We start from the raw sequence: 17,841 nt of genomic DNA on the forward strand, positions 1-17,841 counted from the left end.
AGCCAGAGCAGCGCGTAAACATTAAATTCTGCTTTCTGCTGGGAAAAAACAGCAGCAGAAACACTCACCTTGTTGCAGCAAGCCTACAAGGATGCTGCTCTGGGGAAGAATCAGGTCCATGAGTGGTTCGGGTGGTTTAAAAAGGGCCAGATGTCGGCGCGTCAGGTGCGCTCAGCCGTGAAAACAATGCTGAGCTGCTTTTCCGCTGTCCAGGGTATCGTCCACAGCAAGTTTGTCCCTCCAGGTCAGACTGTAAACCAGGACTACTACATGGAAGTCCTCAGACGGCTCCGTGAGGAGGAAGCGGCCCGCGGAGTGGCGGAGTGGAGCCCGGTTGATCCACCACGACAGTGCGCCAGCGGACACGGCGCTGCGCGTCACGCAGTTTCTGGTGAAGAATAAGATGAATCTCCTCTCCCATCCGCCTGATTCGCCAGATGTAGCCTCGAGTGACTTTTTCTTGTTCCCCAAGTTGAAGAAGGAGCTGAAGGGACAGCGGTTTGCAGATGTGGAGGAGGTGACAGAAAAATCGCAGCCGGCAAAAACTGGCACTTTTACGCGCGGGTCTGACGACGCATTGGTGAAGTGGGAGACACGGCTGGAGCGCTGCATGAATGCAGATGGGGATTATTTTGAAGGCGACGGTGGCGTTTTATTTTGAAATGTCATAAATAAAAAGTTATAATCAAATTCCGGTTTTTTTTGGGTACACCCTCGTATGTTATGATGTAATACTCAAAGTTAATCCCATACTTAACCTGGTAATGAATTGCACTCTCATAGTATAACAGAGAACTTCTCTAAAGTGGTAGATATTGATCAAGTATCCGAGGCAGTGATATATATATAAATATATATATTTTTTGGTATGTTTCTATTTCAAGGGAAGACCATGACGAGACATGACGCTCACTGGATTTTAGCCTAAATGATTTTTAACTTCTCTGAATCTTAATTTAAGTTCTCTGCATATCTTATAATTTAATAAAAGTTTGCTCAAAATTGAAGGTTTTTTTTAAACCTCGACCTACTTTTTAAAAAGATGTTGCATCTGTACAGCAGAGATACTTTTAGGGAATATGAATAAATATAATGATCATTTTTATTGTATGTGGCATGTTTTGTATGGATATTATTTTGAATTGTACATATTTTTTTCAGGACGCCAGAGGTTGCATCTCTTTATATACTGGTTCCCGCTCCCTTTCCCCTTCATCTTATTTCTTTGTCTGCTTTTGTTTCTTGTAAAGGAAAATAAAAATGCATTTTAAATACATTCGCCATCTGGTCCTCTGTGTTTGAAGCTTTCAAACCGAAGACGGAATTTAAAATATTAATCTCGTTCGCAGCGATGTAGGATTCAATCTCATTTTAATTAAAAATATGCAGAATGTCCTCAAGATCCACTTTGTTAGAAATAGACACCTCAACTGATCACTTTATTAATCCCAGAGGGAAATTCCTTTAAAGCCAATATCTGTTAAATCAGAAGCTTCAGAAGAGACTGAAAATGGAAAAAAGATTCAAAGCAATTCAGCTGCTTCTAGACGAGCTTAAATTATTAATTTTAGTTCTTCCGCTGCATAACAAAAGGATTCCTCGAACAGTTTGACTCATTTAAAGGTAACATTTGGACGTAGGGAGCAGTGCCTGAGAAACTGTGGAGTTTGCATGTTCTTCCTAGGAGTTAATGAATGAAACACCAGATGGAGACACGAGTAAGAAAAAAAAAAAAGAAAAGAGGAATTTATTGTATATCATCTATATACACTTTTCAACTAATCCTGAAAAGATCTGCACAATATTACTTTTGAAATCTTGAAGTATTACCTATGAACAGGATGTCTGATGGTCATATACCCATGGCAACAAACCAAACATGGACAGGAGTGTTTGGACAGTTTTGGTTCAACCGACAGCGGCCCGGGCTTCCTCCTCGTCCTCCTCCTCCTCCTCGCTTCCACCTGCCTGCTGAACGTCTCCCCATGTTAACAGTAGCAGCAACATGTCTGGGGTACACAGCCAACGACGCCAACGGAAATCAAAAGAAATGAGAAAAGAAAAAAAAACAAAAGAAAAGGGGGGGGGAGTACAGAGAGGAGAGAGGCGGGAAATCCCCCGTCTTCAGTTCATCTTCCTCGGCGTGAGGACCCAGTGTTTGAGACAGCATGCAGAACCGGATACCGACGGGATCTGTTCTGGACGAACAGTGCAAATAAAAAGCCCCCGCGGCGACAAACACGTCAGTGTAATACTTTCATAGTCTCGTCTGCAGACAGAATGAAAACATGCAGTTTCACTTGTTTTTTGTTTGTTTTTGTTTTTTTTTTTGGTTTGAGGGCGAGGAGAAAACGTCTCGACTACATTTCACATCTGAATGTTTAATCTGTCTGACCCACAGAATCAAGAGTTTACAGGACGCTCTGAAGTATTCCAGTGTCAAAGAGGAAGAGATGTTACCCCAGAGGACTTCTGTAAAGACAGATCCCAACACTTACGATAGAGTTTTATAGATAAGATATATATGGATTTAAAAAAAAAAACAAAAAAAAAAAAAACAGGACGTTGCAGCAAAAATAATCTGGCATCAGTAGTACCACCAAATCGCCTTGAGAGGAGCAAAAAGTGAGAAATCAGTTCCAGCAGATAATGTAGTTCATTTCCAGGCACAGTCAGAAAACCATGCAGACCAGATCAGAACAAGACTTCTGAAAGTACCGTCCAGTCGAACAAAACAAATCAAAAACACCGCTCAAATGTCACACTGGTGCTTGTGGCATTACAAAATAAAATAAAGGATAAAACGCACGTTCTATATACAAATCATATGTACCCATCATCAGTAGTGTCTAGTGGGAAAGTCAGGGAAACACCGATCTTGATGTCTTTACAAACACAAACCAACGCATTTAAAAAAAAAAAAAAAGAAAAAAGACATACGGTATGTTTCATTGCCATTTCATACGCCTCTTATTTGCTCAGTGTGCACGATGTCCTGGATGAGAGCGGCGGGTGTCGCGGGAACGCCCCCCCGGTCAGACTGAACTACCTCTAAAATGTTCATCTCACAGTGTTCATCAAGAATGCAATAAAAACTATGAACAAATAAATAAAACAAAAAGGAAAAAAAAAATCAAAACCATCCCAAACATTATCCCTGCCACAAGTCCGAATAACACACACCGGGACCGGCCTGGACCCCCCCCCCAACCCCACCCTGGGGAGGGAGTGGGGTCCACGCCGGGTGAGGACGCTACAGTTGAGTGCAACTAATTTGGGTTTTGAGAGGATTCTTTTTTTCTTTTTTGAAGGGAGGAGTTACAAGCTTCAGCCTCTCTCCCCTCCTCAACACATCTCCAGTGACACAGCGGGACGTTTTGTCGTTCCTAAAGCTCCACTTCTTCTGTCATGGGACAAATTTCAGAGGTAAAAAAAAACAAAAAACCCAAAACAAAACAAACCAACAAACGTAGAAGTTTCCTGTCGCTGTACAATAGTCAGAATTCCTGCCATGGGGGGATGAAAACACAACGAGGTCGAGTGTCATGATATTAACAGTGGTAGTGGTAAAAGGTGTAGTGCTGTGGCCTGTGGAGGGCGGAGGGGGGGAGGGGGAGGGGGAGGAGACATGGAGGCAGGGGGGAGGAGAGGGGGGGGGTGATTCTCAGTAGTTTTGGCTAAAAAGGTGAGGTAGGCCTTGTCACAACTTGGAGTGTGGCTTTAAAACTGGCAGGGTTTTTCATTTGCAGTCTGTCTTTAGTGTTTGCTTCCTATGGGGAGTGTGTGTTCCGCTTGTGCGTCTCCAGCGTGTTCCTCGCGACGCTCACATCTTCACGTCCTCCTCCACGCTGAGCTGCGACAGAGTCTTCTTGATGCGCAGGGCGGTGAGCCGGGCGGCGCCGTTGGCGTACCAGCACTCCCTCATGATCTTCCCCATCACGCGCAGCGACTGCGGAGAAGGACGCCGCGGTCAGACGCCAACAACACACTCCCAAGATTATGCCGTGAAAATGTGGATTTATTTCTATCTGAGCAGCCGTGCAGCGAGTTAACGCGTCACAGCTTCCCTTTACATATCGACAGTCCTCGCGGCGCTAGAAGGACATTAAAATAAATAGGAAGGGCCCGCGGTTGACTGAGAGTTGGAAAAAGGGAAGCTGAATCAGACGGCAGTGATTTATACTGGCGCTCCGCTCGGGACATCTTGTACAGCCAAACCCAGGAGGCCCAATATTTTTAGAAAACACAGCAGCTGCTGGGGCGCATAGTGAGAAATACCTCGTAGCTCTGCCACCAGTTGGGCACGTTGGGCCTCAGCTTCTGGTCACACACCACCTTCCTCATCTCCTCTATGGAGGGGTCCGAGGGCACCAGGTCGTAGTAGGGCAGCTGGTACTCTTCATGGATGCCTGCGATGAAGAAGCGGAGCTCTGCGTTCAGCGGCGGTTCTCAAGAACGTTTTGGAAAAGAGAGAGAGAGAGAGAGCATTTGTGGCTTTACCTCCTGCGTTGCAGCGGCGAGCGATTTCCCAGTACACCAGGCCCAGGGCGTAGATGTCGGCACACTTGAAGGAATCAAAATGTTTCATGTTGATGGTTTCGTCCAGCACCTCCGGAGCCATGTACCTGAACGCCAAGGCAGCGAGAGAGAGAGAGAGCAGGAATGAAGAACGGCGCCAAACGGCAGAGTGAACCTCAGAGGAGACACACAGACTGACACGTGGAGCCGAGGACTGACGGGGTCTCGAGGGACGTGTCGCGTTTTGAAATGTCTCATTTGTTTTGGCAACACAAACATCCGTCAACGAGGCTTTCTGCAGGTTCGGCTGGCTTTTTCAGCCAGACTCAAAAACAGCGAGCATCACAAGTCTCATTCGGGAAGATTCATGGCGGACTGGAATTATGTATAGCTTTCTCTTAATTTGCCGTCATTCATAAAGTAAAAAGAGAAAAAACAGGTTTCATTAAAACTGGCTCATGTGGAGATTGCGGCTGTATGGCAGCAGGGAGACGCTGATCACTGAACTCTTCAGGATTCACCACAGGGATCACGTTCCCCGTCATGAGACAGGTTTCTCTGCTGTTTGGAGATTTGCTGACGCGGGGAAAAAGCGGCGAGCGCTAACAGCCTTTAAAAAGCTGCTGGAGTCCTGCAGGATCCCCGGTGTGCCGTTTCCATCTGTGTGCTGATGGCTGTGGAAACATTTACCTCTTAGTGCCCACACGCTGGTTCGGAGCTATATCGATTGTGTCTGTGATGGACTCGTGGCGCACCGCCAGGCCGAGGTCGGCGATGGCACACATGCCGTTCTTCTTCACCAGGATATTCTTAGACTTGAGGTCACGGTGAGCGATGCCAGGCTTACCTGCAGGAGATCAGATCAGACATCGGCGCCTATGAGCCAGGGCATTTTTTCCGTTTTGCTTGCGGTCTATCCGATACGACGGCGCGTCTCACCCTGAGTGCCGAGGATCTCCATGTGAAGGTGCGCCAGGCCGCTGGCGGCCGACAGCGCCAGCTTGATCATCCCCTCGATGGTGACGGAGTATCGGTTCAGGTAGTCGAAGAGAGAGCCGTGCTCGTGATAGTCTGACACCAGCCACAGCTGCGTCCAAGTGCCATTGTCTGGGAGACGAGAGGAGGGGACGCTTTAGGAATTCGCCAAAACAGCGGTGCTTTCACCCGGCGCCGTGCGCACAGCCTTCCTACCGCCGCCCTCACCTTTATTGTCTGCTGCAATGAATCCCAGGATGTTTTCGTGCCGTAGCATGATTGTCTGGTAGATTTCAGCCTCTCTGAACCAGGAGCGCTCCTCTCTGGACGAGAAGATCTTCACCGCCACGTCTCCTCCCCGCCACTTCCCTCGCCACACCTCCCCAAAGCGACCCTTTCCTATGATTTCCTGCAGCACGATCGTCCTGGCCACGGTCCGCTGCACAAACAGGGGCAGACCTGCAGGGGGCAGCAGAAGGACGACGACGTTAGATGGTGATAAACACGTCAAAATCATTCTGAGGCATGGTGGCGTTTTCACCGACCGGAGCCGGATCCTGAGGTGGACATGTCATAGATGAGGTCCTGTAGGGTTTTATCCTTGGCAAGGTAGAGATGGTCACACGAGGGGTCCTCCACCTCCAGCCTCTGCCGGTGGCTGTAGGCCCTCTGGTGATACTGGAACAGGAACACGCCAACCATCAGCAACACGCAGAGCAGGAACACGGGCCCTGCGATGACCGCCACCAGCTCCACGGGGCCCCAGGTGGTTCCTGAGACTGGCCAGTCCCCCCTTTGAGTTGGGACTGTGGAGGAGAAGCAGAGGTGTGGGTCAGTCCCTCAAACCAACAGACCGAGGAGCAGCTGCTGGGATGTCCGGCGGCGGCGCCGTACCTGGGACTTTCAGGTCGATACTGTTGCAGTAATCTACATAGCAGCAGTGAGTGTTGAGGTAGCCTTCAGCACTCAGGCAGAAGAAGGGCTGTCCGGGGGGGACCAGGTTCTCCTGGTTGATGCAGATGCGCACGTGTTGCTCTTTGCCCTGGATGAAGGATGTGGAGGCCATGCACGCGCCATCCGTCTCACACTCGTAGCCCGACTTCTCACAGTTTGTGCAGTTACAACGTAAAGCTGTGGGGAAGAACAGAGAGCAGAGTAAATAACAATTTACTAGATAACAGAATAGACATTAACCCTTTCAGTCCGCCGAGAATCATTTAACCCAGCCATAAACCAGTCATTAGGGAGGCTGCAAGGGTTATACGACTGTCAACAAATATCAAAATAAATCCATAAAACAGTCATAAAAGGTAAAAAAAAAAAAAAAAATGTTTTCACTTCTTGGTTTTGTCCAGCAGGGGGCAAACGGATCCCAGGATTTCAAGATGAAATGAAAAGCTCTTCCATTCAATTGTGGGCATTTCATGATGTGCAGACACAGAGCTTTGAGTTCAGCAGAAGCAGCCAGACGGCCCCGGCGGCCCTGAAATCAGATCCTTCACTGCAGATGAACCCAAACACGCAGGGTGGAGACAGGCCTGCCCAGTGGGACACACAAAGTGAAACCCAACAAGGGGAGAGGGCTCCTGCCAAACGCCCGACGCAGCATCCTGCTCCGTTCCCCTGCCTGACACAGAGAGCAGCCACTGTTTAAGCTAATGAGATAAGAGTTTCATTAAACACAGCGCTCTCCTGCACAGGGACCTATTAAATGTGACACAATGGAACTCCTGCAGCCGCCATAATAGAAAGACTCCGGTCCATCTTACACGCTCAAAATGAGGCCAGTGCCAGAAAGTCGGCACAAATCTGCCACATCTAAAACAAAACCAGGACTGGTCGGTCCACCCGGAGAGCAAGAGACTGCAGAACTGATTCGATTTGGAGCGAAATGTGATTTTGAGTCATAGCACACATGCTTCTCATTTCGAACAAGGCCGGCACAAAGGGGTTCTTCTCAGGTTTTCTACCACCACAATGCACAGCGGGGGCCGGCACGATGAGGTAGTTGTGTGACTACAACGCTTGGCTTTTCTTTCACATGGGAAAGAAACACAAACGATGAACTGTGCGACTGACAACTGGGCTGCGAGTGAGATCTAACAAGCCGAGAACTGAAACACTTAAAACAAATCGCTGGAGAATCGGTGAACACACACGTCAGGAGACACAAAGAGGAGAGGCATTTCAACCCCTTTTTTTTTTCTCCCTCCAACAAAAAAGAAGCTCAGCATCGCTTGGATTCCTGACAATGTCTGGTCCAGAGGAGTAAAAAAGGTTTTTAAGGGTGGCGAGAGTCCACTAATCCTCCGTGTCTTTCACTGAGGACTTCTGTGACCACATGGGTTCACTGATCTTCCCAGTTTGTTAAACATTCTTTAACCAGCTGAGCCGTTTCTCACGACGGTTCAGATAAGCAAATGCTTGAAAATGCCTCATACACCGATTGCACCATCAGTATGTAACAAACAAGGAGCCAAAACCACAAACCCGGGTGTCACCGGGAAGGTTTGCAATTCACTGAACTCCTGAACGGTGATTTCTGTGTGGGAGCCGATGTGTCGATGCTTGTTCACTCGGCGGTAACTGGAAATGTGGAACGCTTCAAGCAGTAATATTTCACATGTGTGTGGTGTTTACGCGTGTCTTGCTGCTAAGGAGGTGAGCGGGAAAGTGGCAGGAACTCTCGGCTGAGTGTGTCCAAATTCACTAAAGCTCGCATGCAGATGGAATTTCCTGCAGATTACACAGAGGTGAAGCAGGCTGGGCCTGATAAAGAAGAGAAAAACAAGTCGGTGCCAGATCTTACTAATCTGCAGCATTAATGGAGCAAATAGTTGTGCCAAATAAAACCGATGATGATGGCAACGTCAGTAGGTTTAAAAGCCGCCGTTTGCATCAAAAACGTGAAACTTTACTACAAACAGGCTGCTTCTGTTTACAGATTCCTGCTGCAACAAATTAATCTCCAGCAAGTGTACGCAGACAGGAAGGAGGCATAGTGATCAATCCATCGAGAAGGAAAGAAGCTTAAAGGAAACCTTTCAAGAAAAAACCTTTAACTACATACACGCTTCAGTCTGAACCCAACATCCTTTATTTTTCTCAACACAAACATTTTGTGCCAATATAAAGCAACAAATTAGCAACAGTCTGATAAGAACACCAGGACACGCATCCATCATGGAGACTCTGTGTGGTCAGACAGATGGTGCGCAGACATACAGACAGAAGCTCAGGAAGGAAACCAAACGTGGCTGAAAACACACACATTCACTTCTTGTATCCGCCACGGATGGTTTGTGGTCTGCCCGGAGTTTGGTTTGTGGCAAATCTTCCCTCTCATTTTGGGCTACCTCGCCACCATATGCAGTCTTGCAAACAAAATGCAAGATGTTGGGCGGCCGATACAAGAAGAGTCGCAACAGAATAATTTGCAAAAGTGATTGATCTCACAGGTTTAGAGGTGAAATGACCCATTGTAAAAGTTCTGCAATGATTAATCCTTGTATCCAAGCAGCTAACTAATTAAAAGTAAACACTAAAGTGATATAAACAAAGTCCAGGTTACTGATTTGCAGCAATGCCTTAAAGTGTTCTATATTATATATATAGAAATCGCTATACAAATAGATTTTAACAATATTTTTAATTGGAAAATCTCTTGTGGCAGAAAATCAATGCAGCTCATCTACACTTTCTGTCCAGGCTGCAGAGAAAATGCAACCAAGAGCTCAGAAGTAAAATGAAAACTCAATCTGAGGAGCGTCGGGCCAGATAAAGATCTGACATGCAACTGAATCAAACTTCAACCCGCAGGCCACTTGCATTTATCCAAATGCCACGTTGTTTACACAGTACTCTGCATATCTCAATGGATTCAGAGCAAAACTGTTACAAAGCTCGACTCGAAGGAGCAATATCAAGACTAAATACACACGGATCTGAGTGGAGGCCGGGTGGGTGCGGTTTGTGAGTGAACTCTGCACTTGTATCCACATAATTGGTGGTCTTTACACTGGTCCTTTGTGTAGAGATTAAGGCGACATGAGGAGGGATTGGACTGGCCCTACGTGAACAAAGAGCAGACGGGGGAGTGTGCTCCGGCATGGAGCAGTGTGTGTGGGGGGATGGGTGGAGCACACGGGACAGACTGGGGGTTACCAGAAACAACCCCAATGTTTGGAGGGCTTCTCTGAGCCAGACAGGATTGAGGGGAGGGGGAGTGTCCCCCATTTGGGTAGGACAATACAGGGGAGGGGGGGCAGCGGGGAAACAGGCAGGACTCAATGAGCCCCCCAGCTGCGCTCGAGGTCTGCCCGAAGTGGCCAGCTGCGACTGTCATTAAAACCCAGTCTAGACTCTGACTTACGGGAGGCAGCAGGAAAAGGGAACAGTGCAGGAAAAAGAGGGAGAGCGATTTCTTCTGGCTGCAAGCATGTGAAGTTCCAATCATACCGTTCGTGTTGAGACAGGAAATGGCAGACGCAGTGAGGAAGGGATTAATAAAACATTGTTGCCGTAAACAGCGTGGCCTTAACCTGGACCAAATCAAACCACAGCGTAGTCCCAGTCCAAACAGGTTCACCCACTGACCTTGACGGTGAAGTTCAACGTATACACTTGTCGTTCGAGGCCTACTCGTGCGAAACAACCCTGTCAGAACAGAAAGGCGCTTTCCAGAACGGCAACACCGAAACGTCAGAGGGAAATACTCGCAGACGGGGGGGTAACACAAACACACGGCGGGTTTCTCGGGGCCGAGCAGCGCAGACGGAGACGGTCTGTGCGTGCACGCGTACGGGGAGGAGAGCGCCATTACCAAAATGCACTGGCTGAAATTAGATCCATACAGATACCAGACTGAGAGCTGATCAAGACAAGCAGACGCCACCAGACAGTGTGAGCGCAACACACACACACACAGTGCACACGCACACACCGCAACTGTGTCCTAATCAATGCTAGGGGGAAGGAGGAAAGTCATTACCTTTGTCTGCATCTCAGGGTCAGATTACTGATCTGATTCTAAAGTGAAGTCTCCAGGGCTGAAGCTGCGCCTACTATCTCTACCAAGCCCCGTCCTCCAGGCTGCAGCTCATCCTGTCCCGTCTGTCTGCTGTCCTGGTGGGCTCAGAGACACACCAGCGAGACGACCGGCTCACTTTGGATCGGCTGCTGCTGCCTACATTTAAATACGATCAACGTCGCCTTCAGATTAGTCATGCATATTTCTGCAATATGTGTCAGTAAGCATTGCCTTCGTCCCAGCATACATGCACGCGAGAGCAATCAATGCATCGGGCCATTTCCTGCTAACCTACAACATCACAGGCCACAACAGCTTTTAATTGTGAACTGGGACAGCATGAAGTGCGTCTCTGCGCCCATTCAAATACAAAACCCACTAGTTCTTTCCATGTTTACAGTTAGCAGGCAGTCAGTTTCTTGGGTTTGAGCTCCTGTTTACCTTTTCACACACGGTTTGACTTGTGAATCAGGATTTAAAATGGAGCTTTAACACTTCCTCCGGTCCCAGTCTGAAGTAAAGACTTTGAAAATGATGCCTTCAGTAGAATCAACATGTTTCAGTCAGATAGCTGAACTGTTTTTGTATTTTAATTTAGGCGTCATGTAAAGTTGGTGACTGTTGCACAGAAAACAGACATCCACTTCCTTTTACACATTTCTAGTGTTCTCTATTCAAACCGATAAAAGAATTTGATTTGCAGCCATTTGTGAGTTTTAAATTCTGATATGCTTGCTTGTACTGAAGACAGCAGGAAAAGAACACACACTGAACTGAAGATATCAAAAAGAAAACCTAAGCAAGGACACTTGGGTGAAATTAGAGTTTTGCACAATACTGTGTTTCTCCTCAATATCACAATTTTATTCCACTTTGTATTTAAAATAAACATGGATTTGCCACATGCCTATAAAAAAAGAACAGATATGCTTTTAATAAGGATAACTTCAGTGATACAAGGAGGAGAGACTTCACACATACACTCAATAAGGATGAGTGCTTAACAGCCAAGTGAAACACAGTTGGGCCCAGTTTCAGCCGACGTCACAGCGGGAATCCAAAAAAAAAAAAAAAAAAAAAAAAGGTAAACGGTGCAGGCCAAAATAGTTCAAGAACTCGTTCGATAACTTATTCTGGAGGCCCTGAGCGAAGGCCTCTTTACCCAGCAGCCCTGCCCAGGTTCATGCCAATCAAAGCAAATTAACTGTCACGGAAGTATTGAGGAAAAAAAAAAAAAAACTTGACGAGTAGACTGCACACCTCCCTGCAGAAAATTATGAGGTAGAGCAGGTCCAATTTAAATTCCAACAGCAGCCAAAAAAGAAGCAAAGAAAAAAAAAATCCGACACCTCTTCAAAGACTCATGTAATGGAGGCGGGGTGTCGGGTTCAACCCTATAGACATGAACTCGCACGGATCCCAAGTCTGTCTCGGCATACTGTGACAAGAGCGACTTTCTTTCTCCATGTATATTGAGGATGAAAATGGAAGAACCTTTTCAACACAGATAAAAACTTCAGAATAAATGAAATGCAAAGGAGTGGGCTGGCTCTGAGTGGTAGTAATCCCCTGCGGTCAAACATCAGTAATGGCGGAGCTGGGTCAGTCAGAGGCTATGGTGTCTGCTGCAGCAATTAGGGCTCCGTGCCTCCGGGCTAACGGAGGTCATTAACCACACTGGTCATTATGGAGGGAAAGCTGAACCACCCTGGACCTGACCTGACCCTGACTGGCTGGGAGCCACATTATAGAAACTGTTGGTAAACACAGATCGCTATGGACGAGGTGTCTGAGCCAGGAAGTGAACTGAAATCCTACACGGAGTACGTGCTGCTACTTCATTTGATCATAATTCAGCTGCGGGTATCCAGCAGCCAAAACATCAATGCACTGAGAACAGGTCCCGACAACTGCTACACATTTAGATGGGAGGCAGCGGGAAAACAACTTTCGCCTTTTCAAGCTTCAGCATCTGAAAACACAAATGTCAAACTCCTCTTTCTTGTCCAAAGTCTACAGTTTACAGACAGGTGGCTTTGAACCCAATAGGTTTCAGCCTTTCTGGGTACATTCCCTTGGCTCTGATCAGACGGGCAGGTGTACACATGTTCCAATGTGGAAAACACATGCTCCCACCACCTTGAGTCATTCGCAATCTGATTTGACATTAGGCAGCACCTGTAACAGAGTGTCTTTCTCTGTACAATCTGCTACTTTCTCAGTTTCCAATAACCACGACTGTGGTTGAAGCAGACAAACATCGGGGAATGGCAAGGTCTCTGGCAGGGCTGCTGATTGTATGAGGAAAAGAAGCTCAAAGAGGGTGCAGAGTTCACCAGATAGCACGAGCTCATCTAACCAATGGCCTTCCTTTAACCTGGAGTGGAACACTAACCCAGCCCAGAGTTTTCATTTGCACCCTGGTGGTAATAAGTAAATGAAAGCAGAAGTGCGAACAAAGACATCACAGTACAGATTAAATCCCGACAAAGCAGGTGACCTTTAATATAAAAGAGATAGAAAATGGAGTACGAGAAAGGAAGGGACGCGCCCTGCCTCACGGCTGTGTGGCTGACAATGCCCATATCACATTGCTACTGTGTTCAATTCACCCAGGCAGACTGCGTCATGCAGGCATGCGATGCACATAACACCGGTGACTCCTAATCCGCATGAAGTCAACAACACGTGACAGGCTCATCAAACGTATGAGTAAAAGTACTTGGAAAAACATACTTGGCTGAACAGGAATCTGCTCTGGCGTGGCAACTTACAGGTTTGTCTGGTTTCAGGCCCTGCGTGGTGCGATCTATTATGTGCTGTGACAATCTGGTTTGAGCCAGACTTGTGGGCCCCTCACACCAACAGAGCCCCACCAGCTGGACAGACCCATCACCACTCATCAGTCTGTCTGCTCTGGCCACAGACCCACCCCCACCCCCACCCCTTCCTCGCACACCGCTGTAGTGTTGGAATAACCAAGGAAAAACAAACTAGTCACTCAGGTGTGATCATTTTCCCAGCATGCAGAGTATGAACTGATTAACCGTAGTGTACTGCACCCTTGTCTACACTAAGCGGGGGAGGACCACTTTTACGATTCTTGGAAGCATGACTCAACTTTGCAAAACTTAAACGGTGTAATGAAAGTTAATGCAGTCAAGGTATTTGTTCTGGCACACAAGATGCAGTTGAAAGTTGCTGTTTTTTAATTGCTCAGTCTATCCTGTGAATGGCAAGTTGAAACAAGGTGAGGAAGTCACAGGAAGAGCAACAGTGGAGCCAACCTTGAAACCAAGTAATAGCGATGCGTAATCTATTAAACCAGAACTAGAAATGGTTTACTTGGAAAAGAGTCAAAAGGTGAGCAAAGGAAAATACTCAGGAGTTTCAGAGGAGAATATATATGCTGATTAGATGTTGTGGAGTGGGGCTGGTTATCAGCTGCTCCAGCAGATGGGGGGGATTCAGACTGAAGCAGTGCCCATAACCGGCGACTCAAAAGACCCCACTTGCCACATTTCCATCACAATAAACCCAGACTTCAACTCTGACTTCTGTCTGGGATGGCTGAATGTACGGCTGTTGTCGCCCTATGCCAGCATTCACTTTCTGCTGGAGGCCACTAAGCAGCCTTTTCACTCCTTTACAAATGGACACCAAAAGCAGCGCTGCCAGTGTTTACCAAAAACACATTTCATGCACAAAGTAGGTTAGGCCTTCATTCAAAGCCTCCTTTCTGCTCTTTCCAGCGTGGAAAGCAGCGCTCACAGCATGTGACTGAAACTGTAATTGACCACATTGCGCATATTTAACCAGCCAGCTATCATTACACGGTGTCGTCTCCAAGCAATACAGTTGATGTGCAGTCTCCAACAGTCTGTTTAGTAAATATGTTAGCATTAACAGCCGCCGAGAGAGAGAGATTAACCTCAGTATCGGCGACAGGCTGTGTGTTATGATTTGTCACTCGGCGCGACACAATAAATCACCTCAATATTCGTATTGCAGCTGTAACACACACCAGAAAAAACGTCATTATTTAACTTTATACAGTTAGCTAGCAAACGTTAGCAGCCGCCGTGAGACAACACAGCCCCACCATGTTGTTGTTGTTGTTGTTGTTGTTGTTGTTGTGGTTTAGCGACTTGCTCCGTGTTCATTCGCGTCTCGTCGGGTACAACGAGTCGGTAAAAATCATTACCGAGAACAACTGGACAGAAACGCGGCTCAGGATTCGGGAGAAACAACAGCGGCGGTTTTGAGGTCGGCGCTAGCTAGACGCGGCTAGCCAAACGAGCGATCCACGGAGCGCCATGACGATTAGCGACAACAGGCGATGCCCGGTCCAGGAAAACACGGCGAGACAAAAGCCGGAGAGGTGCCCGCATCAAACTCACCATTACCGACGGCCGCCGACCCGAGCAGGGCCAGCAGCGTGAGGGCAATTTGTTTCAGAGCCATCTCTTCTGAATTCCCATCTCTCCGCGGCCAGAAGCGTCCGAAGTGTGTCGTTATCAACACGAGCAGACCCGAAACAACCACAGAGCGACCGCACGCACCACACCGCCGATACTCTCCGCGAGCCAGGCGGTGACGTCTTTAAAGGGGCGTGAGCGTGCGCGCGTTTAAAGGGGAGGGCTGCCCGTGCCCGCTGCACGCCCCCTGTCTGCCCCCAGAGCGTCTGTCTGCCCCGCTTGGAGGTACAGGATGTGTTATAACCCCCTGTCTGCCCCATGCCGGGATGTACACGTGCAAATAAAGAAAAGGGTTAATTCTGACATTTGGACTCTGTTAAAAAGAAAATCTAATATTTCGATACGTTACAGATTTTCTTATTTAATATAAGCTATACATTTAAAAGGAGTACAATCAAACTAAAAAGGATGGAAATATTTTTAAATGAGTTACACACTCACTTCAGAATTGTATATGTTTTGCTACACACCAGACAGTAATATTTTATCTGAGAATATTGTCTGTTTTACTTATTCATGTTGTCATCTGTGAGTTTTGTCATTCCATTTTCCAATTTCCTCACTGTGGAATAAACAAGGGAACATCTTATCTTTTGTCTTGTGATCTTTAAGTCTAATGTTGAATTATTTGTTGTTTATTGACAATGTTTTCCCAAAATGTCTTAAGCATCGTCATTTATTCACATTTTTGGGTCGAAGAGTTTGCATAAGTTGCCTACAATGCAAAATTGAAGTTTATTGGATTTATATTGGTTGGGCTAGTGACAAAGATGGTTGGTAGACTGAATACAAAATCTTCATAGTGAAATGAGATGCAAAACATTGTAGTATAATTTTAAAATATGAAATAATTATCAAGTAAAATGATTCTGTTTGAAGAGTCAGTAGTAAAAATTGAGATTATCATGGAGCAGCAATGCTTTACAAACTTTACAGTTTATTCAGCAGTCTCATAAAAAGAAACTCTGTTTTGATTCTTCAGTTGCAGAAATGTCACACTGATTTCAGAGTGTTATCAAATCTGTCTTTGGCCACAACACCAGACAGAGGGCAGACTATCAAATTAACAGCTTAATACCTGCACCACCTTTAATGTTTTATGTTAATTGTTTTACAAATTCAGTTCAGATAATTGTCTTGTTTGTCTGTGGCTTTGTGTTTGCTGCTGCCTTATCCTGAACAGGTCACTGTTGACAATGAGACCACGGTCTCAACGACACTCACCTGTAGATAAAGGTTCAACATTTCCCTAAAATTACACATACACTTTCATTGTGCAGATTAGAAGAAGACAACCCACAATAACTTTAACAGACTCGAATAACTTCTCATTTTATTGGCTCTCGTCATTCAAGGTGATTCTCAGCCTTGATGCGTTTGTCCAGATAACACTAATATTGGAGTAGTCTGCTATAATGGGCACACATGCCCATTCATCCATAGTCAGTGACAGATCAATTATCAAGCAAATCCCTCATCCATATTACATCCCATGGGGCACAGCAGCTGTCTCATCTGTGCTCATCTGTCATCCTCTGATGGAAATCACTGAGGCTAATTTGATTTAAATATGCATAGATGAACCTTTTGCTCGCTGTTTTGCCATTTCATTTCAGATCAGGTATCAGCTGCAGGATCAGACTTTGGTTGGATTATATCTGCTTGTGTTTTACATAGAAACAGTCAGATAATCAGGGAAGTAACGACAGCACGAGTTGCTTTGCTCAAGCTCCGTCAGGGTTTTTTCCTAGCTCAGCAACACAGTGTGTTTATAAACCCCACCAACACACTCATCTGCCCCCAGCTGAGAATGTAGCTCAGGATCAGGTGAGCCAGGATCTCGCCAGGTGCATTTTGGGGGTTTATCTGTGTCTGCTTTTATCACCTGCCCTGTTGCTCGCACTCTGACTGATCTGTCCCCGAGCCTCATTATGTCTGCATAGTCTCCTCTGTGGCTTTATACGTGTCCACTGTCGGCCCCGTCCAATTTATCTCCACATTTCTCCGGTGCATGTCGTCCGCAGAACAAATCCCTCTGTCTGAACCGAGCCACTGGGAATGATCCCACTGTGAGAAAGAATACACAGAGGAGGTGAAGTGAGATGGGCTTCTGCACTTACAGCCGAGGAGTTCAGCCTGTCTGATACTTGAACAACCCCCTCCTGCAGGGATAAAAATAACCGGCTCTTCATCTGACTGACCAGACAGACTGGGACTCTGAGGGAGCATTATCCCTCTGGAGTTTGTTCAACAAGACAGACAACACGCACGCACGCACACACACACACACACACACACACACACACACACACACACACACACACACACACACGCACACAAACAGATAAAGGAAGAGAAAGCAAGACTGATACAGAAAGAAAACAGTGTAATGCAGAAACGACAAGACAAGAGCAGAGCTGATACTATTATTTTCAACAGTCGCTGCAAAATGTCCCCAAAGTGTTGCAGATTTGTGGTCCAGTTGTGATTCTTTTTGGCTTTTTTTTATTGTTTTGCTGAAGCAGACTTATAATCCTCACCTCAAATTTGTTGCTTTCATGCTTCAATTTGAATACAATTTATCATTAGTTTACTGCTAAAGCAAAACATTCTTATCAAGACAAGGGAGAAAAACCAAAACAAGATAAAGGTGGTTGCTGGTCTTGAAGGCAAAATGGTAACAAAACTTAAAATTAGTTATTTGATTTCTCTCTCTCATTTTTTTTTTTTTAAAGAGGATCCTTCATATCACTTTATCCAATTTACCAGTCACCAGTTCATCAATTCAATTCTATTCAGTTTTATTTATAGAGCACCAAAACCAGCACAGTCATCTCAAAG

General features: G+C 46.3%; 1 protein-coding gene across 1 annotated transcript; it reads right to left on the bottom strand.

The window, feature by feature from the left end:
* Positions 1 to 1,717: 1,717 nt before the first annotated feature.
* On the bottom strand, positions 1,718 to 15,108 carry acvr1ba (activin A receptor type 1Ba). Its single transcript, XM_030119297.1, has 9 exons — positions 14,923 to 15,108; positions 6,388 to 6,624; positions 6,039 to 6,299; positions 5,722 to 5,952; positions 5,458 to 5,625; positions 5,209 to 5,365; positions 4,501 to 4,625; positions 4,279 to 4,409; positions 1,718 to 3,949 (listed from the first exon to the last, which is right to left on the bottom strand). Exons 1-9 carry the CDS (start codon positions 14,984 to 14,986, stop codon positions 3,824 to 3,826), a joined length of 1,500 nt encoding a protein of 499 aa, XP_029975157.1. The 5' UTR covers positions 14,987 to 15,108; the 3' UTR covers positions 1,718 to 3,823.
* Between the last annotated feature and the right edge of the window lie 2,733 nt (positions 15,109 to 17,841).

This window comes from Salarias fasciatus, chromosome 20 (assembly GCF_902148845.1).
Source record: "Salarias fasciatus chromosome 20, fSalaFa1.1, whole genome shotgun sequence".
NCBI lineage: Eukaryota > Metazoa > Chordata > Actinopteri > Blenniiformes > Blenniidae > Salarias > Salarias fasciatus.

What these genes read in the sequence shown, in the direction of transcription:
- acvr1ba (XM_030119297.1), bottom strand. Translation starts at nt 14,986, where the DNA reads ATGGCTCTGAAACAAATTGCCCTCACGCTGCTGGCCCTGCTCGGGTCG. An exon ending in GTCGGCGGCCGTCGGTAATG is followed by an intron (nt 6,625 to 14,922) that starts GTGAGTTTGATG and finishes TCTTCCCCACAG; the next exon opens with CTTTACGTTGTAACTGCACA. An exon ending in GGAGATCCTCGGCACTCAGG is followed by an intron (nt 5,366 to 5,457) that starts GTGAGACGCGCC and finishes GATCTCCTGCAG; the next exon opens with GTAAGCCTGGCATCGCTCAC.